The sequence below is a fragment of the Mesocricetus auratus genome, unplaced genomic scaffold, assembly GCF_017639785.1.
Source record: "Mesocricetus auratus isolate SY011 unplaced genomic scaffold, BCM_Maur_2.0 Super-Scaffold_100007, whole genome shotgun sequence".
Classification (NCBI taxonomy): Eukaryota; Metazoa; Chordata; class Mammalia; order Rodentia; family Cricetidae; genus Mesocricetus; species Mesocricetus auratus.
In genome coordinates, this window is record NW_024429191.1 from 53,300,314 (window position 1) to 53,326,154 (window position 25,841).

A 25,841-nucleotide genomic window follows, 5' to 3' on the forward strand; every position below is an offset into this window, starting at 1 on the left:
TGCTTTGAGACAGGGTCTCTCTGTATCTCTGGCTGCCCTGGAAATCACTTTGTAGACCAGGTTGACCTTGAACTCAGAGATTCTACTACTGCCTCAAGATGAGTGCCACGATACCTGTCTTCTTTTTTTTTGTTTGTTTTTTTTTGTTTGTTTGTTTGTTTGTTTTTTCGAGACATGGTTTCTCTGTGGCTTTGGAGGCTGTCCTGGAACTAGCTCTTATAGACCAGGCTGGTCTCGAACTCACAGAGATCCGCCTGGCTCTGCCTCCCGAGTGCTGGGATTAAAGGCGTGCGCCACCAACGCCCGGCCTGTCTTCTTTTCTTAAATGTATATACTCTACATTTTAAATAATCTGGTATATTGTAATTGGTTTTGATGCCAGAATTAACTCAGGAGGAATATAGTAAGTATAGTTGATCCTCATTTCTGTTTTGTGAATTTGTCCTCTGTCTTGGTTCCTGTTCTGTTGCTGTGATAACTGATAACCAAGGCAGTTTTTGGTTTATTTGGGATGTACAGTTTCAGAAGGTTAGACTTCACAACCTTCATGGTGGCAGGCAGGCAGGCATCGTGCTAGAACGTATCCTGAAAAACGGTTGCAATGGTGGGTTTAAGACTTTTGAAACCTCAAAGCCCACTCCAGTGACTCACCTTCTCCAACAAGGCCACATCTCCTAATTTTGATGTGTGGGGGAGGCCCATTCTCATTCAAAATATCATACCTTCTTTTTAATTAGTTAAGTAGATTTTTTTCCCCAGTGGATAATTCTTAAAAATTTGTTATGTTGATGCTGGGCAATGGTGGCACACACTTTTAATCCCAACATTTAGGAGGCAGAGGCAGGCGGATCTCTGAGTTAGAGACCAGCCTGGTCTACAGAGCCAGTTCCAGGACAGCCAGAGCTACACAAAGAAACCTTGTTTTGAAAAACAAACCAAACAAAAACCATTTGCTATGTTGAGGTTGGAGAGATGGCTTAGGGGTTGAGAGTGCTTACTCTTTCTAGCACTCAGGTGGTAGTTCAAAACTGTCTAACTCTTTTTTTTTGGGGGGGGGGGTTTGAGACAGGGTTTCTCTGTGGCTTTGGAAGCTGTCCTGGAGCTCACTTTGTAGACCAGGCTGGCCTCGAACTCACAGAGATCTGCCTGCCTCTGCCTCCCGAGTGCTGGGATTAAAGGCGTGCGCCACCAACGCCCGGCAACTGTCTAACTCTTAGTTTTCAGATCTTATGTCTCTGGCTTCTGAGGGCAACAGGCATGTACATAGTGTACATACATATACCTAAACATGTATTTTTGTAAAGTAGCACTTATAGTCATAAGATCAAAATGTTGATCTCCTTTAAAAAGTGTTGAAGATGTTTTATGACCCACAGTATCACATACTTATCCAAGATTTTTACATAAAAATGAATAAGCATAGCATATCCATTTCTACTGCAAATTTCCTTTCACAGTCAATGAATGGAAAAATTATATTTATGCCAAATTGTTGCTTTATACTTGTTTGATTTTTGTGCCTGTGAGTTGTTTATTTTAGTGTAGGCTGGTCTTGAACTTTGTGTAGCCGAGCATGACCTTGAATTTGCTGATCTTGCTTCTATCCAAATGCTGGGATTACAGGTGTCTATCCCTATATATGGTATAAGGGATTGATACTGGCTTTCTGCGTGCTAAGCAATCACTATGAACTGAGCTACGCTTCCACTACCACTTTACATTTGTTTTTTTTTTTTTTTTTTTGAGACAGGGTGTCTTTGTATTCCAGTCTGGCCTTAAAATCATTGTGTGGCTGAAGATGACCTGGAACTCCAGAAATATAGATCTGGACTATCATGCCTACTTATATATTTGTTTTATAGACCTGTACACCTGGAATCACATAAAAATTTCTCAGGTGCTGGGCAGTGGTGGCTCATACCTTTAATCCTAGCACTTGGTAGGTGGAGGCAGGCAGATCTCTTTAGTTTGAGGCCAGCCGGGTCTATAGAGGGAGTTCCAGGATAGCCAGGACTGTTGGACAGAGAAAGAAACCCTGTCTTGAAAAGCCAACAAAACAAGAAGTCTCAGGCAAAGGGGGATGTGAGTGCTAAACAACCTCTGGTTTAGATTTCATCAAGACTGGTGATGACACAGGGCAAGTCTAATATAATATAACTGTTTCAAACAGCTCTGTCTATGGCTGTGCCTTCAGAGCTGAGGCAACCACTTAACAGTAGTTTTCTTTTTTTGTTTTGTTTTTTTGAGACAGGGTTTCTCTGTGTAGCTTTGTAGACCAGACTGGCCTAGAACTCACAGAGATCCTCCTGCTTCTGCTTCTTGAGTGCTAGGATTAAAGGCGTGTGCTGCCACTACCTGGCCTCTTATGATAGTTTTATAGTTTCTTAATGCATCTGTGGAGCACTGTTTGGGATGGCTGGTACTAAGTCCTAGTCCTTTTGCTCAGAGCAGCTAGGGAGAGTCCTGGCCTCTTGGGTTGCTTGCTGGGAAATGAACATCAGGAGGAGTATATACACTGTAAATTTAAGGTAGGCTTGATAGCACTGGTTATCTTAGCTACTTGGGAGACTGAGGAATGAGGATCTCAAATTGAAGGTTCACCTGGTCTACAAAGCAAGTTCAAGACCAGTCTGTACACTTAGTGAGAATCTGCCCCAAAATAAGACATTTCAAAAGGAGCTGAGGATTTATTGCATTGGCACAGCACTTGTCTCATACTTTTGAGGTTCAACCAGCAGTACTATAAAAGCACATAGAAATTTCAAGGACTCATTAGCACTAATGATGATTTTGAACCACGCTTGAGCAGATTTATTATACCTGCCCAGTATGCTAATGAAAGGTAGTTCCCTTTCTCTCTCAGTCCTGCCTCAGTCTTCTGAGTAGGGAGTGCAGCCACGATCGCTACCTAAACTTTAGAACTGGTTTGTTAATAGCCAAAATTTGAAAGTCTTTTTGGCTTGTTTTTGTTGTGTTTTTTCCTTTCATGGTTTCATTCGTGTGTTAGGAAGGATGGACTCAGCTGAGACTGGGAGTGTGAGTGGGTAAGGTCAGAGAACTCGCAGGAGTGGGTCCTCTCTTCGCTGTAGGGATGGGTGAGTTCCCGGTTTGTGCTTCCGGCTGAGGTTAGCAGGGTTGTAGTCTGTCCTGGTGGTGGTTTTGTTATGAACAGGTATAGCTTTTGCTTTTTAGTGCTGCATTCGTTGAGTGCATTTTTATGCTGTTTTTTAGGGACTTCAACATTTCAGTTGACCACTAAACAGTGCTGAAGTGTGTTTGTATGTGCCATAAAGAAAATACATTTCATTTAGATAAGTTATAGTGAGTCAGCAATACATATTTTTAAACTTTTAATTGAAAATATTGTCTTTGTATGGATATTTAACCCGCATATATGCCTTTGCACCACATGCATGCCTGGTGCCCAAGGAGACTGGAAGACGGGGGCAGATTTCCTGAAACTGGAGTTAAAGACAGCGGTGCACCAACATGTGGGTGCTGGGAATAGAACCCCGTCCTGGAGAAAAGCAGCCAGTGCTTTTAACTACCAAGCTATTTTTCTAGTCGCTCCCTCCCACCCCTGCCCTACATTCCTCTTTTGAGACAGGGTCTCACTGGATAGCCTACCTATGTAGACATTTGCTGGAACTAGGCCAACTCCTCCTTGTGATCATTTACATTTTCTGACCATTATATTGTGACATAGCTTTCAATTTTTTGAAGATTTATTTTTTGTGAAAAAGTGTTTTGCTACATGTATCTGTGTACCACATGCGTGCCCGGTGCCTTCAGATGTCAGAAGGTGTTGGTTCCTTTGGAACTGGAGTTCCAGGTGATTATCAACTACCATGTGGGTGCAGGGAATGGAATGTGGGTCCTGGAGAGGAAATGAATGTTCTTAACCATTCTCTAGGTCCTTATGATTAATTTTAAAATTATAATTAGTTTAGTTTTAGCAAAATGAACATAACAGAATTGTGAGAAATGAACATTACAGAAAACTGAGAATTTTCAAAAGGATAGGGTTTGTTCCAGGGGGGGGGAAACCTTTTCTTTTATTAAGCACATTTTACTATGCCTCTTTATAAAAGAAATAACACTTCCTACTATTGTTAACACGTACGGTAAGGGGAATGTTGCTAGGATCAATGTGTCTGCTTAATTCTCCATTTCTGCAGTTCTGTCCCTTACTGGGAGTGCTGTGAAGGAATTTATATGCACATGCTTGTCTTTATTTTCTTCCTCAGTTGTGTATTTTGTGCACTTATTTTTAAAGTCATTACAAAATAAATAGTAACTAACAGTCCCTGTTTTCTCCCCTAGTGGTAAAAGTGCCACAGAAGACACTCCTAATGGATGCACTTAAAGAAGAGTCTGAGATAATCTATGACTTCTGCATGTGCAATCCTCCCTTTTTTGCTAATGAGTTGGAAGCCCAGGTAACACATCTTTAAAGTTATAGAACACTTAGTGATTTTACCTAATTTTCAGAAATAAAAACAAAAGGCAGTTTTTCTTTAGAGTTAGTATAATTCATAATGCTGTTTGGTTTGAGATTTATGAGCCCAGTACAGATGGACTTGACAGTTAAAAAAGGTAATTTATGTAGCTGTGAAAACCCCAGTTATTTAGGCTTCAGGAAGAGTTTGATCAGTGAGTTTACAGTATCATAAGGGCTGAGGCTTTTGTTTCTACCTTCTTCCCCTTGGCTCTGGCTGGCCCTCTGCTGTCTTTTCGTAGAGTTGTTTGATTGTGGTTAAACAATACTTAGGGGGAGAAGAGAGTGAAGAGAGAGCTCTTTCTTTCCTAACCCTTGAACTTAAAACCGTTTCTAAATGTAGATTTATTATTTATTTTATGTATATGAGTTTTTTCCTTTATGAATGTTTGTGCACCATATGGGTGCCTCGTGCCTTCAGAGGCTAGCCCCTGGGTTGTGTGGTTGTGAGCCACCGTGTAGGTGCTGGGATTGGACACACATCCTACGGAAGAACATCCTGTTTTCTCAACCTCTGAGCCGTCTCATACTTTGAGTTTTTAAAAATTGAGCCAAGGTAGGTTGCAGTTTTTGCCATTTGGTAGTGAATAAATGACTCAATAGTGAAAAAATGTACTTGCTTTTAGATATTGAAAAAAATTGGATAAAATGAACTGATGTGTGGGAGACTGAGGCAGGAGGATTGCCAAGTTCCAGACTAGTCTGAACTTGGAGTAAATTTAAGCCTGTTTGAAGCAATTTAGTGAGACCCTATCTCAAAATTTTAAAAAGAGGGCTAGGAATGTGTCTCAGTGGTAGAGTATTTGCTTAGTATGTGAAAGGCCCTATCTTCAAATCTTAGCACTATAACAACCAAAACATAGTGTATTGAAAAATTCAGCCGGTGGTAGTGGAAAAATTCAGCCAGGCAGTGGTGGTGCACGCCTTTAATTCCAGCACTTGGGTGGCCGAGGCAGGTGGATCTCTGTGGGTTCAAGGCCAGCCTAGTCTCCAGAGCTAGTTCTAGGACACCAGAGCCTCACAGAGAAACCCTGTCTCATAAAACAAAACAAAAAACAAACAAAAAATTTCAGTACAGGGCCTGGAGAGTTGGCCCACCAGTTAAGAGCACTTGCTGTTCTTGCAGAGGACCTGAGTTTGGTTCCCAGCACCCACATATAGCTCACCACCTATCTGTAACTTCAGTTCCAGGGAATCTGACACCTTCTGGACTTCTTGGGGACCAGATAATTAACATATATGCAGACACTCATGCACATAAAAATTTAAGTTGTTATTGTTGCTATTGTAGACAGGATCTCACCATGTAGTCTGGAGCTCACAGTTTTTTTCCTCTCAAATACTGGTGGTGTACACTGTCATGCTTAGGTCAAAAATAAATTCTCAGAATAATTTTTTGACAAAGTGGGGCAATTTGAGCAAAAATTTATTAGGAATACTAACATTCCTGGTTAGAAAATAAAGGGAAGTACATTTAAAATAATTAAAAATTTAGCTTTCATGTAAGTTTATGAAGAAAAGTAACCACACCCTGTAATAAAATTTATTAAAAGTGTTGTTTTTCTACATTCAAGGAATATATAGATAGGAGCTTTAGGAAGAATTTATGGCATAGCACTGAGAGCAGCTGATGATTTTTACCTGCTGAACCACCTTTTCAGCCCCGAAATATCTTCTTATTCTATTGTCTTCTTAAATTTGAGGCAGGTATTAATAAGTTGCCCCTCTGGCCTGCCAGACAGTTTTCTACATTGACAGCTGCTCATGTTCCAGCCACGGTCCCTCAACACTTCTTAACACTTTTGTATGCCACCCCAGTGGATGTGGAATGGTGTTTTCCTGACGCTGACTGTGCTGAGCATCTTTTCATGTGCTTAGTGACGCTTTGCTCATCTTCATGGAATAATGCCGTTCAGATACCTCCTCCCTTACCCTCTCCCAAAGTGGGGGTCTCTAATTAGCATTCACAGCTTGTGCTAAACTCTCTACACTGACCTGATTAGTAACCCTGTACTCTTTGACCACTTTTGTGTGTTTTGCAACAAAAATGGCTTTTGAAACTAGGGCCATGCACATACTGGACAAACATTTTACAATTTGGTTATTTTTCTCCCTACTGAGTTTCCTTTAAATATCCTAGATACAAGTCCCTTTAATTACAATGATTTGCAAACATTTTTTCCTATTCTGTCATTTGTCTTGAATTTATATTTTTTTTGCTTGTTTGTTTTTCAAGACAGGATTTCTCTTATGTAGCCCAGTCTGGCCTTGAACTCAGAAATCTGTCTTCCTCTGCCTCCTGAATGCTGGGATTAAAGCCATACACCATCACCACATGGTTTGTCTTCAGTTTTTGTTGTTATCCTTTACAGTGAATCTAATTTTAGTTTTGTATTAATACAATTTATCTATTTTGTGTTGTTCTTATGCTTTTTAGTGTTGTATCTAAGAAACCATTGGCTAATCCAAGTTAATGAAAATTTACTTTTATGTTTTCTTCTTGGGAGTTTATAGTTTTAGAATTTACATTTATGTCATTGATGTATTTGAGTTAATTTTTTCATATGAAGTGAGAGGTAAGGATGGATTAAATACTTAAATATAAAAAGCAGAACCATAAAAGTATTAGAAGAAAACATAAGTAAATATTGATTTAATCTTTGGGTAGATTTCCTGGCCATGGTATCAAGACAAAGCATAAAGGAAAAGCAACAGATTGGGCTATATAAAAGGTAAATGTTTTTATATTTAATCCCCAGGGCCTTATGCATGCTAGGCAAGTGCTTTATCACCAAACTACAGCCCCCAGCTGGCTGTGTGACCTTTTAAATCTTCAGTGTAGCACAATAATATCTAAATTGCATCAAAGACCATGGCTTTTGTTGTTGTTCAGGGTGTAAACTCTCGGAATTCTCGACGACCTCCCCCAAGTTCCGTAAATACAGGAGGCATCACAGAAATCATGGCAGAAGGAGGTGAACTAGAATTTGTTAAAAGGATAATCCATGATAGTTTACAACTTAAAAAAAGATTAAGGTAAGTAGGAATATTTATCTTACATCATCCTGCAGAAACTATGTCACTTTAAGGAAAAATAATCACTGGGACTAAAAAATAACTAGATAACGTCCAAAAGACCACACAGATAAAGGGACGGAAATCCCAGATGATTGTATTACTCCCATTAGTGTGGTCCTGTGATGGAACAAAACTGACTCAAATATGGCTTTTGATTAGAAAACAGATGGGTTCAAATCTGTCCCATGAACCAGAATCAATTTGTTTCCTAGTCCTTGAAGCAATTGAGGTTCTTGGACTCAGTTTCCTAAACAGTGACAGATGTGAGGACATTGAGCTGTCAGGAATTTAATGAAGAGAAACAGATTACCACCCTCTCCAGAGATGGGTTAGGACTGTTCTGTTTTAAAAGCTAATTATTTTGGACAACACACCTGTCATTAGGCAGTGTTCGGCAGGCACTCAAACGGAGTGCCCTCTCGTGTCACTTTGCACCCTGCCACATGTTGATATGGTGGATAATGTGGTAGTTAAAAGCTAAAAGGAGCTTAGTCCAAGGATTTGTGATGAGAAAGTGTCCATTTATTTATTTTTGCGTGTGGGAAAAACATAATAAAATTTACTATCCAGTATTTTTGGAAGGTTTATTGAGGGAAGAGGGCAAGTTGAGGAGAATGAACTCAAGGCCTCACCTTGGCAGGCACATACCATCACTAATATACACCTCATCCTCATATTAGCAAATCTTTTTTTTTTTTTGTTAATGTATAGGGGTATTTTGCCTGCACGTGTATGTATATGTAACATGTGAGTGTGTGGTGCCTGAGGAGGATAGAAGATAGAGATTCCCTTGGAGTAGAGGTATAAATGGTTGTGAGACTTCATGTGGGTTCTGGGAATCAAACCCTGGTTCTTTGGAAGAGCAGCCAATGTGCTCAAACAGTGTACCATCAGATTAACAAGCTTTAAAGTCTATAGTTAAAGAGTTTTAAGAACATTCATATTGTTGTGCAACTAATCTCCAGACCTCTAAGTAATTTTGGTTTTCATTTTGTTTCTTTTGAAACAAGGTCTCTCTATATAGCCCTGGCTATCCTAGAACTTACTCTGTAGATCAGTCTCGCATCAGTCAAACTCGAGATCCACCTGCCTCTGCCACCCGAATGCTGTGATCAAAGTCACATGCCACCATGCAGGTTCAGAACCCTTGGTTTTCCAGAGCTGCACCTGTTAAACAGCTCCCTGTTACTTCTGTCTTGTAGCGACTATCTTCTGTCTTTGAATTTGACTGCTCTGTACCAAATCTATGTGAAGCCACACACACACACTATTGTCATTTTGTAATTGTCTTATTTCGTTTAGTATAATGTTTCATGCTTTATCTATGTCGTAACTTGTTAGAGTTCTCTTCCTTTTGTGAAAAGTCAAATATTTTTCTGTTTTTGGTTTTTTGTTGTTGTTGTGTTCTGTTTGTTTGCAACAAGGTCTTGATATAGATCCTGACTGGGACTTGCTGTGTAGCTTAGGCTGGCCTGACTTGTGGTGTTCTTTCTGTTTCTGCTTCCTAGGATTATAGGTGGGAACCACCATACCCAATTTAATATTCCATTACATGTATAAACCACATTTTATTTATTCATTCATCTCATGGCTACTTGTGTTGCTTTTAAAAATCCTTTGGCGCTTGAGTGAGGCGGTACGAGTATGGGTGTACAAATACCTTTTCAAGATCCTGTTTTCAATTCTGTTGGTTGTTTACCCAGAAGTGGAATTACTAGGTAGGAAAATTTTTTTCCCCTTTGTATCTGTGTCTAAAGCTGCTTCGATACCTGTGATCATGGATGGCACTTACATAGGCAGGCAGGCAGGCAGGAGGGTTGTGGGTCAAGGACAGATTGGTCTATATGACAGACTTCTTAGTTTAGTAAATTCCAAATCAGCAAGTATTCTGATTTGGTGGTGTGAGCTTATGTAAGTGGTATGGAAAGCAGTTTGAGGAGTCTGTAGACATGTTTCAACGCTTAAGAGGACTTAGCTGTGCAGTGACGAGGGCCAGAGCTCTTGTCCCAGAGCCCACATAATGAACTGGGCATCTAGAACACACCTGCAACCCCATCTAGGAGGAGTACAGAGAGACAGAAGGGTCACAGTGGCTTGTGGGTTTATAGCCTAGCAAGAAAACACTGCCCTCTACCCCAAGTTCAGGGAGAGAGCCTGCTTCAAAGGAAGGTGGAATATGATAGGGACACCTTGAACCCTCTTCTGGCTTTATATGTACATAGGAACCTGCTCTGCCCACTCACACAAATACATATATAAGCAAATCTTGAAAAACCAAGCAAACAGACAGAAAAGTTAAACATTACAGAATGCTGGGATTAAAGGCTGTGCCACGAATGCTTGCCTCAGATTAAAAACAAATATTTTAGCTGGGTGTGGGTTACGTGCCTTGTAATTCCAGCATTAGCAATTAGAGACAAGATGATCAGAGGTTCAAGGCCAGCCTTGGCTACATGAGACTGTCTCAAAGAAAGAAAGGAAGGAAGGAAGGAAGGAAGGAAGGAGGGAGGGAAGGAAGGAAAAACAAAAATCTCCAAGCATCCATACCATTTGCTGTTATTTATTTATTTACATGAGTTGGAGAAACGATTTAATGGTTAAAACACTTTTACTTCTTTTAGAGGATTCAGGATCAGTTCCTGGCATCCATCATAACCATCTGTAACTTCAGTTTCAGCAGCCCCAGCGGCCACTTCTGACCTCGGAAGGCGTCAGGCATGTACATGATGTGCATTAACATACATGCGTTCAGAACATCCTTGCACATAAAAGAGATCTTTTAAAAATTTAATTAATTCATTGATTTTACTCCTGCAGTCACACAGAAACTCAGAAGGTTTAGTAGCAGCTTAGTTCACTGTTGCTGTATTTTGGTTAACAGTTGAGGAACTACAGCCGGGTGTTGGTGGTGCGTGCCTTTAATCCCAGCACTCGGGAGGCAGAGGCAGGCGGATCTCTGTGAGTTCAAGGCCAGCCTGGTCAACAGAGCTTGTTCCAGGACTGCCTCCAAAACAATACAGAGAAACCTTGTCTCGAAAAACAAAAAACAGAAAATGGTTGAGGAACTTCAAGGGTAAAATTGTACGACTTGGTTTCACTTATAAGGCAGACTCTTTGACTTAAAACTGTAATTTCAGACTCCCATTATCTCAGTGGCCGGTACTGCAGTGACATTTCTAAATAGACCACAGTTGCACTGTGTAGCCGTCCCGTGCTACATGAGATTGGGGGGGGGGGGGAGTATAAAAGTTTGTTTATAACCATAACAATTTAGAATTTGTCAGTTTAAATTTGTACTTTGACTTTGATCTCAAGCATTGAAAAACAGTAAAACTCGGGGTATTTGCATAGCTTCAGAGCATCTCTGCATAGAGTACTGACTTTCACAGGGGACTGTGGGAAATTTTAAGTGGAGAAGCCAGGAGCTCCTGATCTGATATTTCTAGAAGGACACAGGAGAACCTCTGTGTCCTTCAAAACAAAAATAGGTTCTCAGAATCTAACTCACATTCTGACATGAAAGTATAAGATGATCAAGGAACAATTCCAGACTGAGGAAACTATAAAGAGACGTGACAGATAACTGAAGTGGACAACCTCACACTGGAGTGTGTATCCAGGGGAAATTAGGATAATTGTGAAAGTGAATATGGACTGTATTCCAATCCAGATCATAATACCATGTGAAAGTTACATTTTCTCCAGTTTTGGTAATTGTTCAGTGTTGTTACCAAAAGGAAGGTTCTTTGTTTTATTTATTTATTGTTTTATTTATTTATTTATTGTTGGTTTGTTTTGTTTTGTTTTGTTTTTCTAGGCAGGGTTTTTCTGTGTAGCCTTGGTTGTCCTGGAACTTGCTTTGTAGACCAGGCTGGTCTCAAACTCTATGAAATCCACCTGCCTCTGCCTCCTGGATGCTGAGATTAAAGACTAAAAGGAAGATTCTTTTTAGAAGGGGGGAAAAGATTTATTTATTTATTTATCTATTTATTTGTTTATTTATTTATTTATTATGAATACAGCATTCTGCCTGCATGTGTGCCTGCACTGCAAGCCAGAAGAGGGCACTAGGTCTCTTTTTTTTTTTTTTTTTTTTTTTTTTTGGTTTTTCGAGGCAGGGTTTCTCTGTGGCTTTGGAGGCTGTCCTGGAACTAGCTCTTATAGACCAGGCTGGCCTCGAACTCACAAAGATCTGCCTGCCTCTGCCTCCCAAGTGCTGGGATTAAAGGTGTGCGCCACCAACGCCCGGCTGGCACTAGGTCTCATTACAGATGGTTGTGAGCCACCATGTGGTTGCTGGGAATTGAACTCAGAACCTCTGGAAGAGCAGTCTCAGGGCTCTTAACCTCTGAGCCATCTCTCCAGCCCAAAAGGAAGATTCTTGATTGTAAAGTGTCCATGCCAAAATATTAGTGTTCAGGAACATTTTATAGCTACCTTCCAAATAGTTTAGAAAACACACAAAACCAAACACATGGGGGAACTTGTTAATTGGCAAATCTGGGTGAAGGGTATAGGAGACTCTTGCAACTCCTATAGGCCAGAAATTATTTCAAAATAATTTTTCTTGAAACTTAGCATCTCAGAGGAATTTTGAAATGCTGTAATGAGTAGATTACTATTTTCATGATTAAAATACTATAATGGGTTCATGGTCTCTTGGGTAACAAGATCTTCCTTTGTTCCTTTTTGTTCTACTTGCATTTTGATTAGTTGTCACAGGGTATCTCTCGAGATTGCAGCCAGCATTTAGTGGTTAGTCACATGAACATAGGGAGCTAGATACAAGGTGGGGTGGTTGTATTTGTCATTGAGACAGTTTTCATGCATCAGGTCAGCCTTTAAAATCTCTGTTTCATGTAGGATTCTTTTTCATTTCTGAGCCTTCTACCTCTGCCTCCCAAAGGTGTGCACCTTTTGTCCAGGGTGTTGTGCATGCTAAACAACAACTCCCCCATCCTTTTTTTTTTTTAGACAGTCTCATGTAGTCCAGCTATGGGTTTGAGCTTGTCTTGATTCTGATGTTTCCTTCCTGAGTGCTGGGGTGATAAGTTTATATACCAGACCCAGCCAGTACATCTTTAAATGTACTTAACAACAGAAGCACTTGGGTCGGGAGGAGTTATCTCAAAACAGGATTTCTCTGTGTAGCCTTGACTGTTCTGTCACTTTGTAGACCAAACTCAGAGATATCCTCCTGCCTCTGCCTCCCTAGTGGGTAGCGGGATTAAAGGTGTGCACCACCACTGCCCGGCTGATTTTGCTTTCTTTTCTGTTCTTTCTTTTTTTTTTTTTCAAGACTGTTTCTCTGTTTGGCTTTGGAGCCCATTCTGGCACTATTACTTTGAACCTCCTGAGTGCTGGGATTAAGGGTGTGTGCCACCACTGCCTGGAAGAATTTTTTTTATTACTTTGTGTGTACACCTGTGTTGCCATGGTGAATGTATGGAAGTTAGAGAACAACTGTTTTTTCCATCATAGGCTTCAGTTATTGAACTCAAGCATCATTTACTGATCCATTTTGCCAGCCAAGATTATTTAGGTTGCCTTGGGGCTTCTTTTTCTGTTATGTGATTCAGTATATGTCTACTTTATGTAAATTTTGTTTCTGTTGCTGGTAATTTAATTCATTGTTTGCTGCTGCTCCCATGAATGATGCTCACGACCACTCATTTGTCTGATGTTTTTCCAAGGTGGTATAGCTGTATGCTGGGGAAGAAATGCAGTCTGGCTCCACTGAAGGAAGAGCTGAGAATCCAAGGGGTAAGCTTTGTCATTGTCATTCATGTGTGTCCTCTTAGGATGTAGTTTGAGTAGGGCAGCTTTCTTTATACCATAAAGCTTAATGTGTTTTTAAATTTTATTTTTATGTGTGTTTGTGTTATGTGTATTAATATTTTGTCTGCAGATATATGAGTGCCCACAAAGGTCAGAAGAGACCAGATCTTCTGGAGTCATGGATGGTTGTAGGCCACAATGTGGGTCCTGGGAATCAAGCTGTGTCTTTTGCAGGAGTGAAAATTGTAGCCCTGTGGTGGTGCACATGCCTTTAATCCTAACACTTAGAGGCAGAGGCAGACAGATCTCTGTGAGTTCAAGGCCAGCCTGATCTACAGAGCAAGTTATAGAACAGTTAGGGCTGTTACACAGAGAAAACCTGTCTCAAAAAACAAACAAAAGAGTGAAAATTGCTCCTAATTACTGAGCTATCTCTCCAGCCCATTATTTCTTGTTAAAGACACTAACACTACAGAGTAGTTCCTTTTTCTTATTGAAATCTGATACATGAAAGGGAGATTACATAGCTGCTTATGGCCAGACTTTGGTTGTCTGTTGTCCTTAAAGAAGTAAACAAAGGCTGATTGTGATGCATGACTTTAATCCCCACACTCAAGAAGCAGAAGCAGGTGGTTTGAGTTTGAGACCAGTTTGGTTTCCATAGCAGGTTCCAGGCAAGCTGGGGCTACATAGTGAGACCCTGTCTCAAAACAACCGTGTATACAAGGTTAGGAGTGGTGAATGCTTGAGGCCCTGCATAGCTTGGGCTGTCCTCATCTGTAACTCTATCCCCTGGGTGGTAGAAGCAAGAGGATTGCAAGTTGAAGGCCAGTTTGGCCCAGGTAGCTAAGTCCCCTGTCAAAGAATGAAGACAAATTACTTAAGCCATTTCACAGCGACTCCAGAGAACTGTTTTATGTGTTTGTGGCTTGGTCTTTGAGACATCTATAAATTCTAATATTTTATGAGAGGTAAAAATTCTGTATACAGATAATTTATTTTTTGATTATCAGACAGCTGTATATACCTTTTTAGAAAAATATTGTTTGTTAACTAACCAAAAGCAACTAGAAATATTACCAGAAAGACTTTATAGTTTGAAGGTGGGTATGGTGGCAGGAGGATCAGGAGTTCAAGGACACCCTTAGCTACCTGAGACCCTCTTGTATATCAAGCAAAACTTCCATGTGAGATGCTGTGTTTACTGGTTTCAGGTTCCTAAAGTCACCTTCACGGAGTTCTGTCAAGGCAGGACAATGAGATGGGCCTTAGCTTGGAGTTTTTATGATGATGTCAATGTACCGGTAAGTAAAGACTTAATTTGGATTCTTTTTTGGTTTTAGGAGACAGGGTTTCTCTGTATTGTTTTGGAGGCTGTCAGTCTAGCCCGGCCTCGAACTCACAGAGATCCCCGCCTGCCTTTGCCACCCGAGTGCTGGGACCACCACCACCGCCCGGCCTTAATTTGGATTCTTAAATTGCCTATCACGTGATAAGCTTCCACAGATCATAAATAAAACAAATTTGTACTGTCCTGTTTTCCTAAAGTTTTCTTCAAATGTTTATGGCAAAATGGAAAGTGTTTGTAAACAAGATCCAATCCTAGCACTGTTTAGAATTAGAAGTGTAGGCAGCATAGCCTGTAGGGAGCGCCCAACCCATGTAACTCCAGTGGATTTTCTTCAGTCTGTCTGCCTGGCCACTGCTGCTTTCCATTGTTGTTACGATCCTTTTTCTTTCTCCTGTTGTGATTTGGCTTGAACCCAGTGTCTCAAGCACAGTAGGCAAATATTGTACCCCAAATTATACTTCTAGCTCTATGGCTGTATCCCTTTTGAGTGTAACACCTAAGGATTGTGCTGGATTTTGTCTGTTTGTTTGTTGGAGACAGGGTTTCTCTGTGTAACAGCCCTGCCTGTCCTGGAACTCACTCTATAGACCAGGCTGAACTCACAGAGATCTGCCTGCCTCTGCCTCCCTAGTGCTGGAATTAAAGGTGTGCACCACCACCTCCCAGCTTAGCTTGTGCAGGTCTCAGTAAAAAGCTCTGGCTTATCTTTTATGATTACTACTAGAAAATGGGTATGGTTAGCATGTGCCAGTCCCAGAACATAGAAAGTGGAGATAGAAGAATTCTGAGTTTGAGGCCATCCTGAAGTAGTACCAAGGAGAATGCCTCTAAAAGAGCTGGAACTGGGCAGTTCCAGATTTGAAGCTGAGTCAATTCTTCCTCCACAGCTAGATGTGCTGAAGGATTGAAATTGCCCCAATAGAGTGTCCTTTACGTAGAAGCCTAGACTTGCTCCTGGACTGTGCAGTAGAGTACCCAGAGGTTAGTGCTTAATTTGGTCACTAGTTAAAAAGATGCCTCTGCTTGCCATGGCTCCCTCCTCCAAATAGCCTAATGTTTTTTAGACTACTAGGACCTTCACAGCAGATGGTTAACATCATTAACAGTGCCCTTAGCTATCCCTGTGCAGACACAAACAGCTTGGGAAATTGGAGCAACACCTGCTTCCAAGAGTGTCATCTTAACCTGCTGTCCCCAGTTTTTGACACAGCTGGGGAGAGTTGGCTAATGGGCTCTGACACTCCCCACAGCAGCCCAGAGACATTCTTTGCCCTCTTGGATGAGGGAGGCATCACAGATACTAGTGTTAAAGGCAGTGTCTGTGCAAAATCAGTTTTTTTTCCCCCCAAAATCAGCTACGTAGAAAAAGAGTCTCTGAGCCTCCCTCTCTCCTTGTATCTTGTAGCCCTGTGTAGTTTCCAGCCATCAAGGAATGCCTCTTACTAAGGGCCTGAGATTCCTCTCATGCTACAGAGCATTTCTCCCTCCCCACCACTGCAGTCATCCCTAAGCTACTAAGCTACTAATAATTCGTTCCCCAGTGTTCAATTAGATGTACTTAAACTGCTGGGGTGGGGGAGGGGTGACAGCTTCTGATTTGTAGTAACCCAGCAACAGTTTCTTAGCACTGGTGCCCTTGACTGCTTTCCCTGTGGGTAGATCCAGGTTACTCTGGAGATTTTTGGGTTGACCTTCCTCTTGGTTTCCCTTCCTTCTAGTTAGACTCCCCCAGTCACTGTTTTTTTCTGGAAAGCTCATCTGATGACCCTTTCTTGCTCTTTGTTTGTTAGTTGGGCAGGAGAATGCTGTTTCACTCAAGGAAAGGAAGACAATGAATAGAGCTGGTTAAGCTCAAATATTGACCTACTTCCCCACCCCCACCCTGCCATTTTTCAGGATGTGCAAGTTCCTATGGCAACTTGTGTTTTCACTTATTATCTCAGGCCTACTGACTCGTTTCTGTTGGTCCTGAATGCTGAAAATTCTAATTCAAGCAATTCTAATGCCTACACTGAGCCCACTGCTGTTGTCTGGACTTATTTTAGCAACAAAAAGAATATCTCCCTGAGAATTTTTGTGGCATAGTTTCTGACTGATTTGGGCATGGGGAAGCAGTAAGCTCTCCAGGATGCTGACAATTCACCTTTAGACTCTTTGTCCAATTCTCTAAGTCTGCAAGGTGGTGCTTCAGGTTGTTTTGCTTTCAGAGAGTTGATGTTGGTTGAAGGGCAGAGGGTGACACATAGCTCTAGTAAATTGTGTACCCTTAATGAGCATTGCTCAGGAACCCTGCTTCATAAAATACCCCCAGGGCTACCCAGGTGGTATTGGTGAACACCTTTAATTCCAGCACTTGGGAGGCCGAGGCAGGGGAATCTATGAGTTCGAGATGAGCCTGGTCTATAAGAGCTAGTTTCAGTACAGCCTCCAAAGCCACAGAGAAAACCTGTCTCGAAAAACCAAAAAAAAAAAAGTACCCCTCAGAGGATCCGGACCCGGGTTGGGTTCCCAGCACCCACGTGAAATCCCATACCTTCTTTTGGTCTCTATGGGCACAAGGCATGCACGAGGGGGCACATTCATACATGCAGGCTAAATGTAGACATAAGAATAAAAGCATTTAAAAGCAGTCCCTACTGTTCAAGGGATTTCTCTTAGCCTGGGCTTCTCTGTCTAGCTTATTAATACAAGGTTTTGGGGGGGCTGGATAGAGAAGGGGTCAAAATAAAAATTTGTGGGTGTTGTATGTTTTCTGGCTACACTCTACAGATTTTTTTAAAATTTATTTTTAATTGTGTGAGTGTTGTATACATAAGGGAATGTGTCCACGAAGGCCTGGGGGATTAGATACCCAGGAGCTGGAGTTACTGTCATGAGCTTCCTGAGGTAGGGGATTGAACTTCAGTCCTCAGAAGGAGGGATACCTGCTTTCAACTCCTAGATCTAGATAGTTTCTCCGGCCCTAGATTTTCTCTCTCTCTTCCCTCTTTTTCCCCTCCCCCTCCCCCAATTGACAGAGTGTCACTATGTGGCCTTGGCTGCCCTGAAGCTCACTCACTATGTTGATCAGGCTGACCTTGCCTCGTGAGTGCTGGAGTGAAAGGCATTCATCACCCTGTTATGTTCAGATTTTCTTAGTAAAGTATTCTTTTTATTGAGATTGGAGAGATGGCTAAGCAGTTAAGACCACTTACTGTTCTTTTCTAGGACCTGGGCTTGGCTCCTAGCACCCACATGAGGCGGCTTACAACTGTCTTACAATTCTAGTTTCAAATTATCTGGTGTCCCCTGACCTTTTAGACACCTGCATGCGTGTGGTGCACATAAACTCACATAGGCAAATGCCTACATGGTTTGTGAACCAGAACTCTACCAGCTCCAAATTAGGCAGCCAAACAGATGTGGTGATTAGGGACTGAGCTTTGAGCAGAATAAAAGTATGAGCCTTGCTGAGGTAATAGCAAAGAAATCAAAAACTTCAGGTTCTTTTTTTTTTTTTAAGATTTATTTACTTATTATGAATACAACATCCTACCTCCACGTCTGTCTTCAGGCCAGAAGAGGACACCAGATTTCGTTATAGGTGATTGTGAGTCACCATGTGGTTGCTGGGAATTGAACTCAGGACCTCTGGAAGAGCAGTCAGTGCTCTTAACCTCTGAGCCATCTCTCCAGCCCCAAAAACTTCAGGTTCTTATGTGTTGGTTTTGTAGCAAAGCAAACCATAGCTGAAACAATATATATACAAATTGTACATGCATAAGTGCTGAGATGAATGATAGGGACAAGAACATTTCAGAAAAAGAAATAATTGGGGCTAATGTAGTCAGAAATGACTTTAGGGACTGTTTGTCCTGAGGCGGGGTTTGTGGAGTGTTTAAAAGGATGACTTAGGACTTACTCAGTCCTGTGAGTAGAGCATCAATAGGTTTTGGGAACTTTGTACTGCGTATAATTGTTGGTGTTTGAATACATGTACTATTTCCTTCCCATCAAAGCAGAAACAGTTGTATGAGCAGTAACACCAGCCCCCTGGAGGCTGCAGGAAGTCAAGCCCCAGTCTGGTTTTCTAGCCCAAACTTTCAATCTGCTTCCCAGGTCTCTTGTCTTTTCCTGAGCCTGGCATAATAACCTCCCTGTGCAGTCTTTAATGAAAAATCTTTTTTAGGAATTATCCTAACAGCCTCTCCTCTGGGAAGTCTGCCGTTCTGGCCAGAGTTCCTATCTGTGGTCTGGGCATGTAGCTCGTGGCAGTGTTTTCCTAGCATGCAGTCTTAGGTTCCATCTCTCACGCCACAAAATAACAATAGCAATAGTTTCTATAGTTATAAGATACAGTGTTTCTAGAGTAGATGCAAAATAATTTCTGTTTGTTATATTAGAAGTTATATATTAAATAAGAGAAGAGTAAACTTATTTATTTATTAATGGAGAAAAGCATTTTGGTTCCATTTCAGCTTCTTTGTACTGTCCCACTCACCAAAATCCTCTTTCTCATAGTGGTTGCCTCTGTGTCCACAAAAGTTTTTGAGTTTTTTTTTTTTAGTATATACTCCTTTAATTAGATACTGTCTAATATGAATTAGTATCTGTAACAAGACATAAAATTGTCTTAGTGCCAGGGATCTATGAGGTTAGATTTAACTATCAGTTTCTATTTTTGTTTGTTTTTTGTTGTTCAGGACAGTGTTTCTCTGTGTAACAATCCTGGCTGTCCTGGAATTCACTCTGTAGACCAGGCTATCCTGGAACTCAAAGATTCACCTGCCTCTGCCTCTCACATGCTGGGATTAAAGGCCTGTGATGCCACAGGCAAACAAAATGTAACTTTTTAAGATTTCCATGTAGAAAGTTTTAACTTGAAAAGAAATAACTTAATTACTGTAGTGGTACTTTTGGTGTTTTAGGTGGAACTTCAGTTCCTCTAGTGGGTGGAGTGTAACCTGCCTAAGTCCTGGGTAGAAAGTTTGCTGGTGATTGGATTCCTATGGCCCTAGCTTTCAAGTGTAATGTTCTCATTGGTACTGGTATTCTTCATGCCCTGTTGATAGGCAGTAGATAATCTGGGCCCATCTTATTCTACTTATGAGATTCTCTGGCCCTGATCGTTCCTGGCCTGTGATTTTTGTAAGCTGCTGTATTTCAAGTCTCAGCAAGTGTTTTGTTTGGTTATGGTCGGTCTCCATTTGTATCCTTCCTTGTCTGGCCTGAAACTTGCTATGTAGACCAGGCTGGCTTCAGACTCAGAGATCCGCCTGCCTCTGCCTCTCAGGTACTGGGATTAAAGGTTGGGGCCACCAGCACTGCACCCCTGCCGATCATTTAGCAAACAAACTATCAGTTGATGACTTTGTTAGGCATGGCTTTACCACTGAACCACATCTCTAATCAGCCTTACTGTACAGTAGTAATAGTGGTAGTATTAGTGTGCAGGCTAGAGGACTACCTCAGCTTTTTTTGTTTTTTTTTTTCTGGTTTTTCGAGACAGCGTTTCTCTGTGGCTTTGGAGGCTATCCTGGAGCTAGCTCTTGTAGACCAGGCTAGTCTTGAACTCACAGAGATCCACCTGTCTCTGCCTTCTGAGTGCTGGGGTTAAAGGCGTGTGCCACCATGCCTGGCCTTGCAAACACCTTACAATTGGGTGTAGTTCACTGTGAGCCTGCTTGGGGCACCACAGACAGTAAAGTTCCGTTTAGTGGTTGGAGAGTGTATATAATGGTAGCTGGAGGAGAGCAAGGTTTTAAAGAGTTTGTATTTGAAGTTTGACTCCCAATTCTGTGTTACTAATGGTGTGACTCTGAGCTATAATTACACAGCCATTGTCTCAGTTTTCTTCCTGTAAAGTGAAGGAAGTGGTGGAGCTTTCTCCTGAGCTGTCTTCAGCACTGGAAAGAACATGTATTTCATGCTGGGCTTTGTATTTCATGCCCAGTAGTGGGGAGCAGAAACCCTGAAAATGTCCATACGTGTGTCCATTATAGTGTACTGTATTTAATTATTGGGACAACTTTCTTCTTCTTTCAGTCACCTCCAAGTAAACGAAGAAAATTAGAAAAGCCAAGGAAACCCATTACATTTGTGGTGTTGGAGTCTGTGATGAAAGAATTATCCCTCAAAGCCTCAACCTTGGGCTCTGAGACAGTGGAAGGCATAGGAGTTGTGACAACGTGGATAGAAAGAATCCTCACTGATCTGAAGGTATGTAACCAAGCATATTGATGAAGTGCTCATCTATAATGACCTTTATGGTTTTTTGTTTTTGTTTTGTTTTGACAAAGGATTTCCTATAAAAGTCTGGTTTTTCCTCCACATAGGTCCACCATAAACGAATTCCATGTGGAAAAGGAGAAGTTAGCATTTTCCTGACAGCCATAGAAAACTCTTGGATTCATTTAAGGCGGAAGAGAAGAGAGCGAGTGAGACAACTAAGGGAGGTGCCCCGAGCACCTGAGGATGTTATCCTAGCCTTGGAGGAGAGAAAGTCTACTCCCAAAGAGTTGAGTAGCCAAGATGTGGCCCCATGCTCCCAGGAGAATGCCTTATGTGGCCTTGCTGTACCGGAAGGCGAGTCTGCCACTGTTGGTGGCCATGGCCTCAACCAGGAGTCATTTTGCCAGGAGGAAACTCCAGAAGCCATGGAAGATGAAAGGAGTGAGGAAAGGGGAGGGATGGAGGTCATGGAAAGTTGTAAAGGCTCTAGCAATGGAGCCCAGGACCGAGAGGCTCCAGAGAAGGGAGACCACCTGGATGGAGCTGCTGGACGTTACCTGTTTAAGTGCCTAATCAACATCAAGAAGGAAGTAGACGGCGCCTTAGTTGAAATGCATTGGGTTGAGGGCCAGAACAGGGATTTGATGAACCAGCTTTGCACCTACATACGTAACCAAATTTTGAAGCTTGTTGCTAGTTAATTCTTAATTTCTTCTACAGTTAGAAAAGTGTCTGTATATGGCTGGGGATATGGTACAATGACTGTATGTGCTTCGTATGCAGAAGGCACCCTGGGTTGAGTCCCTAACATCTAGCATCAATACAAAAAAAACCCCACAAAAAGTAAACGATAAAGTAGCTTTGGAGGTAGAGCCTATTGGGAAGCCAGAGGAATTTCACCACTGGTCCATTGGTGACACCATGTGGAATCATGTTACAAAGCAGAAATTTAGTTCAATGTGATCTCTAACACGTACAATCCCAATACTTGAAGGCTGAGGCAGGATGATTGCTGTGAGTTTAATGTCAGCCCATGATACAGAGAAAGACACTTGTTTAAATAAAAAGAAGAAAAAAAGGAAAGCAGAAATGAATCCATTTTTAACCCTTCTCCTCTTAAAGTTATCTGGGGTTCCGTGTATGGTACAGTGGCTCAGAAGGAATTACAACTATTGCAACAGCAGATAAACTTAGGAGGAACTTATGTCCTTCTCCAGTAGTTTATCTCAGCCTGGCACTGATTCCCTGAGGCCAGAGGTACTTGTGTCATCTGGTCTGGGTCAGTGCTGCCTAGAACATGTCCATTGCTAAGGGTTGCTTAATGAAGAAGGTATTAGTATTCTCCAATGGAGACAATACAGCCAGCAGAGTGGAGGTCTAGGAATGCTTATAGTTGCCTTCAAGACACCTGCTTTCTCAGGTACCCAGAGCTGATTGAGCCAGCCCTCAGAAAGGAACTAGCCTGGTGATAGGTGGCCAGGATGTCTTGGAGAGACATCTTAGGCCAAGGAGAGGGCCAGTCTGGGAACACACGGGAAGCCGCATAGTCCTTGGTTGCTGCTGTTCTGACGTTGCCTATAATAGAAGCAGAATTGAAGCAAAATCTGATCTGAGGCACAAGGAAAAAGGTGCCCATCCCCCTCCTACAGCCCACCGACAGTATTGTTCTGTAGCAGTTTTAATAGAAGACCTCAGAATTGAAAGCTATTGGTCCTGTTTGAATCCTGGAATTGGGGAAATATTAATATTTTCTTGTATTTGAGTTGGTTAAATGGTTGTTACAAATGAGAAACTAAGTAAGGTTCTATGTGTACTAGGTAGGGTATATCAGTGGTAGGGCATTCACCTAGATGTGTGAAGGCCCTGGATTGATTTTTTGAGGATTGGGATTTTTTTTTTTTTTTTGAGACAGCCATTCTCTGTTTTACCCTAACTGTCCTGGAACTCACTCTGTAGACCAGGCTGAGACTTGTTATGAAGAAGATTGTATAGGTGTTAAAATAATAGTCTAGAATGAAAAAAAAGTTTGACAAGAGTGGTGTCCATGATGTTTGAAAGAACTAGAACCATGAGTGCCTTTGCATTTGAACACCTTTTCTTTTTCGTTGTTTAATGAGATGGCTTTGAAAACGTTTTAAAGGGACATTATGTGCTTGAAGAGAAGCTTTTTAAAGAAATTGGTTGCTCACGTGTCACAGTATTGAGTGGCATTCTGCTTAAGTATCTGGAGGTCAAGTTTGTGTGGTGTTGATAGAGTGACAGGAAATGAAATCTCTGTGGTATTATCTTAAATTCTATTCTGGGCCCTGCTTGGCTTCTGATTCCCTGATAGCTGAAGTGGGAACAGAAGCAGAACTTGTTTTCTAGTGTGAACTAAGGCGCTTTTGTTTTGCTGGTGTGGTTCGTTCGCCCTACCTGTGCTTGGCTGTTCTCACACTCGGGCTTTCTGGGCTCTGGGACCACATTGGCATCTCTGAGGAGTTTTAGCTAACCGTAAGGGTTCTTCTGGTCAGTTGTATATTTAGAAAACAAAACCTCCTTTTTCTGGTGGAAATCAAAGCTTCTGGTGTCTGGCGGAAATAATTAAATGGCCAGGTGTGGAAAAGCTGTAAAAATCCCATACAGAAGCCATCCATCTAAGGGCATTGGGTTTTATTTTATTTTGTTTTTTGAAGCAAAGTCACATTCATGAAGCTCAGGCTGGACTTGAACTTTCAAGGTAGCCAAGGTTTGTGATGAACTAACCCCTGGTTCCTGCAGATGTTGCCTCCATGCCAGGTTTTATGTGGTGCTAGAGGTTGAACCCAGGCTCTGTTAGTGCAAAGCGGGCAGGGCACTGTATGTACTGACAGACAGCTGTGAGTCCTGAGCTCTCTTCACTCGGAAGAGAAGTGAGTGCTGTTGGTATGGTGACCCCACTTGTAATCTCAGCATTTGGGAGGTGGAAGGAGAAGGAGGAGCAAAAGCCCTATGCTGAGTTCAGAGTTGACCTTTCCTACACTGAGAGTTCAGGGCCAGGGAGAAGGGGGAAGAGGCTATGGGAGTCCCTTGGTCTTTTTAACTTGCAGCACTTTTTTCCGGAGCCACACGGGGGCACCCTTCAGCCCCTCCAGTCACAGTCCTGAACTTCATTGTGGGCATGGATGAAATTGTATCTGTGGAATTTCTAGAAATATTTGTTGTAATTGCTGGGCGTTGGTGGCGCATGCCTTTAATCCCAGCACTTGGGAGGCAGAGGCAGGCGGATCTCTGTGAGTTCGAGGCCAGCCTGGTCTACAAGAGCTAGTGCCAGGACAGCCTCCAAAGCCACAGAGAAACCCTGTCTCGAAAAACCAAAAAAAAAAAAAAAAAAAAAAAAGAAATATTTGTTGTACTCAAATAGGTATTTATGATGGCATATTTTCACTTAAAAGTTTTTTTTTAATCACTACCTTTACATTTTATCCCCCCAACCCCCCATAAGGTTTCTCTGTTTAGTCTTTACTGTCCTGGAACTCTCTCCAATAGACTAGGCTGTCCTCGAACTCAAAAGAGATCACTCTGCCTCTGCTTCCCAAGTGCTGGGATTAAAGGTGTGTGCCACCACCTGGCTATGGTTTTTATTGTCTCAACTGACCAGCTTTTCTTTTCTTCACATCTGTCTACTCTAGAACATACTCATTTTGGGCCTGTCCTTTAGATTTTTTGGGGGCTGGGGTGGAGTTAATGAGGATCACAGAGAAGGGAATGTTAGTATGTGGTGATATATTGTTTATGATCCAATAAAGCCACTGAAGATCAGAACAACTAGCTACAGCCATAGAAGCTGGCAGTGGTGACTCGTACCTTTACTCTCAGGACTCAGAAGACAGGCAGATGGATCTCTGTGGGTTCAAGGCCACCCAGGGCTACATGAGAGTGAATCAATCTAAAAGGGAAACAGCTCACGCCTTTTGTTCCCAGCACTAGAGAGGTCTATAAGATAGGAGCAGGGCATTCAGTGTTCAGTCTTAGGCATTCAGTCTCCAGCCACACAGAGGATATGGAGCTAGGATCACCCCCTCCCCCCAGTCCAAGGTAAAGGTAAGAGCTATCAGCTGGCTGCTTTGCTTCTCTGATCTTCAGCTTGAATCCCAATACCTGTCTCTGGGTTTTTATTTTTCGTGCTACAGTAGTGACTTGTCAAAAGCTTTCTGTTCCAGGACTGATAAGATAGAGATCTCCTAGAGAAATGCATTTTCATCTTACTTTATATTTGATCTTGCTGGCAGACTAGCATGCATGTGATGAGTTATTCATGTGAAGAATTGCAAGGGCTCTCTGTTTTATGTTTATCTAAATTAGCTGGGTCTTTTTTTTTTTTTTTTTTTTATTGTGTATATAGTCTTCTGCCTGCATGCCAGCAGAGGGCACCAAGTCTCATTCAAGGTAGTTGTGAGCCACCATGTGGTTGCCGGGAATTGAACTCAGGACCTCTGGAAGAACAGTCAGTGCTCTTAACCACTGAGCCATCTCTCCAACCCTGGGTCTTATTTCTTAAGGATGTTTCTGTATAGAGTAGAACATGCTTATGACTAGCCCTGTATGGCTCTAGGCTCAAGGAGAATTGCTCTCTGTTTACTTTATGGTGTAAGGTCAGGATCTGCCGTTACCCTTCTACTCTGTTTGCAAAACTCCAGTTACTGTTATTAGAGTAGATAGTCTCAGTGGTGCTATCCAGGGGTATCCTAAGGAAAGGGATATGGTTTCATTGTGTTTAGGAAACTTGCTGGCCAGGTGATTTCATTTGCTGAATTACCATCACCTCAGTAAAATTCTCTTGTGTTCATTGATAGAACAGTCAGGGTTTACCTCTTGAAGGAGGGCACTAATGGTTTGAAAAATGCTAATCATCTCATATGCCTTGTGTGACTACCAGTGCAGTGTTAAAATGGCTGGCTCGGGGCA

The 25,841-nt window shown here is 41.8% G+C and overlaps 1 protein-coding gene across 2 annotated transcripts in view; it reads left to right on the top strand.

The window, feature by feature from the left end:
* Positions 1 to 21,982, top strand: part of Mettl16 (methyltransferase like 16) — a 37,664-nt gene extending 15,682 nt beyond the window's left edge. Inside the window, exons 5-10 of one of the 2 annotated variants that reach the window (XM_040749133.1) lie at positions 4,324 to 4,439; positions 7,392 to 7,534; positions 13,270 to 13,339; positions 14,569 to 14,658; positions 20,730 to 20,903; positions 21,020 to 21,982. In XM_040749133.1, the coding sequence (XP_040605067.1) occupies positions 4,324 to 4,439; positions 7,392 to 7,534; positions 13,270 to 13,339; positions 14,569 to 14,658; positions 20,730 to 20,903; positions 21,020 to 21,616 (1,190 nt within the window). In that variant the 3' untranslated portion in view covers positions 21,617 to 21,982. The remainder of the gene's footprint in view (positions 1 to 4,323; positions 4,440 to 7,391; positions 7,535 to 13,269; positions 13,340 to 14,568; positions 14,659 to 20,729; positions 20,904 to 21,019) is intronic. The other variant, XM_040749134.1, reaches the window with a different exon arrangement.
* Positions 21,983 to 25,841: the final 3,859 nt, after the last annotated feature.